The sequence below is a fragment of the Nomascus leucogenys genome, chromosome 22a, assembly GCF_006542625.1.
Source record: "Nomascus leucogenys isolate Asia chromosome 22a, Asia_NLE_v1, whole genome shotgun sequence".
Taxonomy (NCBI): Eukaryota; Metazoa; Chordata; class Mammalia; order Primates; family Hylobatidae; genus Nomascus; species Nomascus leucogenys.
Genome location: NC_044402.1, coordinates 132,419,945 through 132,423,588, shown reverse-complemented (window position 1 = coordinate 132,423,588; position 3,644 = coordinate 132,419,945). Strand labels below are relative to the sequence as shown.

Below are 3,644 nucleotides of genomic sequence, written 5' to 3'. Positions count from 1 at the left end.
AAGGAAGTGGGCCCAACAGTGCCAAGTGTAACACAAAGATCAAGCCAGATAAAAACTGAGGAGGATAGTGTTGGAAATCAATGGTCCCCTCGACAAGAAAATGATCAGTGGCTGGGTAGCAGTAGAAGGTCACGTGTCAGTGAAGGAGAAGAGAGGGACAGAAAGGGTAGACAACTCTCAAGAAGCATGGTCGTTAAGGATGAAAAAGGCAGCGGCTGGAAAGGGACATCAGGTTTAGGGAGGGTCCCCTTAAGTGTAAAATTATTCATCACCTACATCCATTAGAGGAAAGGCTAAAGACACAGAAGTGAAAACTTTGGGGAGAAAAGGCAGGGTGGACTGAAAAACAGAAAATGAAATGGCACAGGGGGATGACTGATACTCACATGGAAGGAGAGACGTCTTTTTTTCCCAAGGAGGTAAGGATGGATGCAGATGAGTCTGTAGGTGCAAGATGAGAAACTGAGGGTTTCTGCTTTCACCAGGAAGAAAGGATAGTCATCCAGTGAACATGAGAGGGTGTGATAAGGTAAACTATTTTAAGAAAATAGTGAAACTTTTTTAATGTTTTTTTTTTTTTTCAGCAAGTCAAACCAGAGAAAATGGTGAAACTTTTAAGTTGACAGCTGACTCGAGACAGATGGCCCTATAGCTGAGGACCCAGGTAAGGTTAAATGATGAATGTGTAGCAGCACCACTCTGCAGCTGTGTGACTTCTCCAGAAGTTGTTCGAGGAGGAAAGAGAAGTCATTAGAGTAGCCCACAGTGGTGTCTGCTGGGGAAACGCCGCAGACCAACGTAAGGATGGGCATAAACGACCCCAAGAAGAGCTGGGCTGCCTCCTGTCTCTGCATTCCCATCACTTCTTTCCTTGTTGGTTTTATCCTTAACCACGAAGAGCAGTTCTCACCCTTAATGTTGACTCAGCATTTCCTTTTGATAATAAATACTTGCTTAGCATCTATCTACCTTTACTGCCCAACGTCAAGTCATAGACAACCTACTTAACAGACATAAGTTTAAAAGACCCACTTAATGCCCTAAGGGTAATATAAGCTAGATATAAAATGAAATTTACAATAAAATATGCATTTCCATCTGCAAATCCCAGGCATAACTGCAAGAAAACATGGAATGAAGCAATGAGATGCTCCTGGCTATGTGCAGAATCCCAGGAAGAAACAGGTACAATCACAGATTACCCAAGCCATGCTAGACTTGAAACTCAGATACCATGGGTAGTGTGATGGGTTCTTCAGAACCAACAAAAATCAACCAATTGCTGCATTTTCTAAAAAGTGAAGTCTCAGGCTGCCAGAAAAACAACTTTAGTACACAAACTGGAACACTTTGGTTTCAGGCAACACAGCACCTCAGAGGTGGAGAAAACAACAAACATGTACACATATCACCAGCACTTTATCACTTGAGCTTGTTTGGTCACCACCCTATTTCCTGTGACTGAAGTGGGGAGAGGAGAATCCTACTATCAGTGATGACCATCTTGGATTAGGACCACAGGAACGGGCTGTATTGGGGGCTTTGACCACCTCCCTAATGTTACCCAAATAGGAACCATAACGCCTCTCATCTGAACAGAAAGAGCAAAAAGGGCTTCAGAAGGCAGAAAGCTCAGAGGTAAAGAATGTGGCTCAAACCAGCCCACAGGCACTGCCATCGAGGTAATTCTCTTTAACACTGTGGTGTCTCCTTCCCTAAGATGTCTCACTGTTGATGAGGACATCTCTTTGGAATGTTCTATTTATCTATAAAACACTTCTGCACATTTTAGACCTGAGCCCAGCTGCCAGGGTGCCAGATAGAAAACTGCAGAGCTTGAAGGCCAAGCCTCCTACCAGAGTCCCCGTGGAGTAATGAACATCTGGCTGGGGCACTATTCCCACAATTCCTCTATCCCATACTCTCTGCTTCCTTATTAAGTGGCTGGGTGGGTTTGGCAAGCAGAAATGAGGTGTGTGAAAAGTGAGATGGCTGCAGGGACTGGGCCCTGGCACATCGGGTTCCAGGTTGGGGCTCCATCTGCAGCAAGAGCGCCCCCACCGCAACCCCCTTCACTGCCTTCACCACCTCCAAAGGGGGCTGAGTCTTAGAGGTGGGCTTCGGCATGGCCACAAGAACATGGAAGGTGCAGGAGGTCGCCATCCAGGAACACTGGATCATGGAGTGCAATGACAGCATCTTCCAGCTGCTCCAGGACTGGACCCAGCAGCAGCCACACAAGGTCATCCCCTTGGAAGTCCTGTGGAAGGAGGTGGCGCTCACCCTGCCAGGTGGTCGCTTCGATGGGATCCTGTATGACGCGTACCCACTGTAGAAGACCTGGCACACACACCAGCTCAACTTCATCGAGAACCACACTTTTCACCTGCTGAAGCTGAAGGGGGTGTTGCCCTCACCTACTGCTACCTCACCTCCTACAGGCAGCTGATCAAGTCCAAGTACTCAGATGTCACCACCATCTGAGACGCAGGTGCCTGTGCTATTGGAGGCAGCCTTTCAGGGGAAGAACATCCTCAGGGCAGTGATAGCGTTGGTCTTGCAGACGATCATGTTGTCCCTGGTCACCAAGCCTTCAGCCCACCCAGACCTGGCCAAACAATCCTCTGCCACCCCTCCTCAGTGGCTGGGAACTCAGGCTCTGGCCTGTCACGGCTCCATGACTGATCCTGGCTGTGTCATTGGGCAGCTTTTCTGGCCTCTACAGTGGGAACACTGCTGCTTCCTTGCCAGGGTCCTTGAGGGCAAAATCAACACTAACACTGGGCTTGCCCTTCCCTCTCTCAAAATAAGGGCAAGATGAACTCTCAGAGGAACAGCAGCAGGTAGAGGGGTAGCAAGGGTCAAGTGTGGACAGCAGACTCTAGATGAGAATGTAACAGAGCAGATGACAGGATGTGCAAGTCAGGAGATCTAAGAGTTCTCGTTCTGCCAGTTACCACTGGGACACTTCAAATCTTTGAGATTGTCTTCTCATATGCAAAGCGAGGATGGTTGAATACCCTTACCAACCTCATAAGGCTGTTTGGGTGGAAGGGACTGAATGACTTATTGTATGCAAACACACTTTGTAAAGCACTTTAGAGACAAGTTATTATTGTTGCCATCATTATTTTTAAGGAAGGTGAATCATGGAGAGGACCCTTAGGGCCTTGGGCCAATCAAATAAGGAATGGTCACAGACTTCATACAAGTCAAACCATGTTTCCTAGTCTACTTGCCAGTGGGAAAAACAAGAATGAAAGAAAACTTGCTGAGAGTGACTGTTTGAGTCTAGAAAGAATACCTGGGAAAACCTGTAAGGTTAAAAGGTGTTCAGCTTCTCTTAGGGTTTTATTTGTAGCAGAGATGGGATCTCACTATGTTGTGTGGACTGGCCTCAAACTCCCAGGCTCAAACGATCCTCCCACCTCAGCCTCCCAAAGTGTTGGGATTACAGGCATGAGTCACTGCGCCCAGCACTCTTAGGCTTTTTGAGAAATATACTTTCCCCAAAATTTCCCTAAGATTTGCTCCACCTAGTTATTACCCAAAAGGATTTGGCGGTAAAATCGGTTTGGGTACAGGCTTCCTCACCAAGGAACGCTTGGACACCTGAGTAATGAATTTCCAATGAGGATATGGGA

General features: G+C 47.1%; 1 protein-coding gene across 1 annotated transcript; it reads left to right on the top strand.

Moving 5' to 3' along the window:
• The first annotated feature begins 371 nt into the window (after nt 1-371).
• On the top strand, nt 372-2,821 carry LOC100604929 (guanidinoacetate N-methyltransferase). Its single transcript, XM_012503914.1, is given in 5 exon segments — nt 372-419; nt 723-798; nt 2,028-2,395; nt 2,398-2,480; nt 2,482-2,821. Coding segments are annotated over 5 exon segments (915 nt in total).
• Nucleotides 2,822-3,644: the final 823 nt, after the last annotated feature.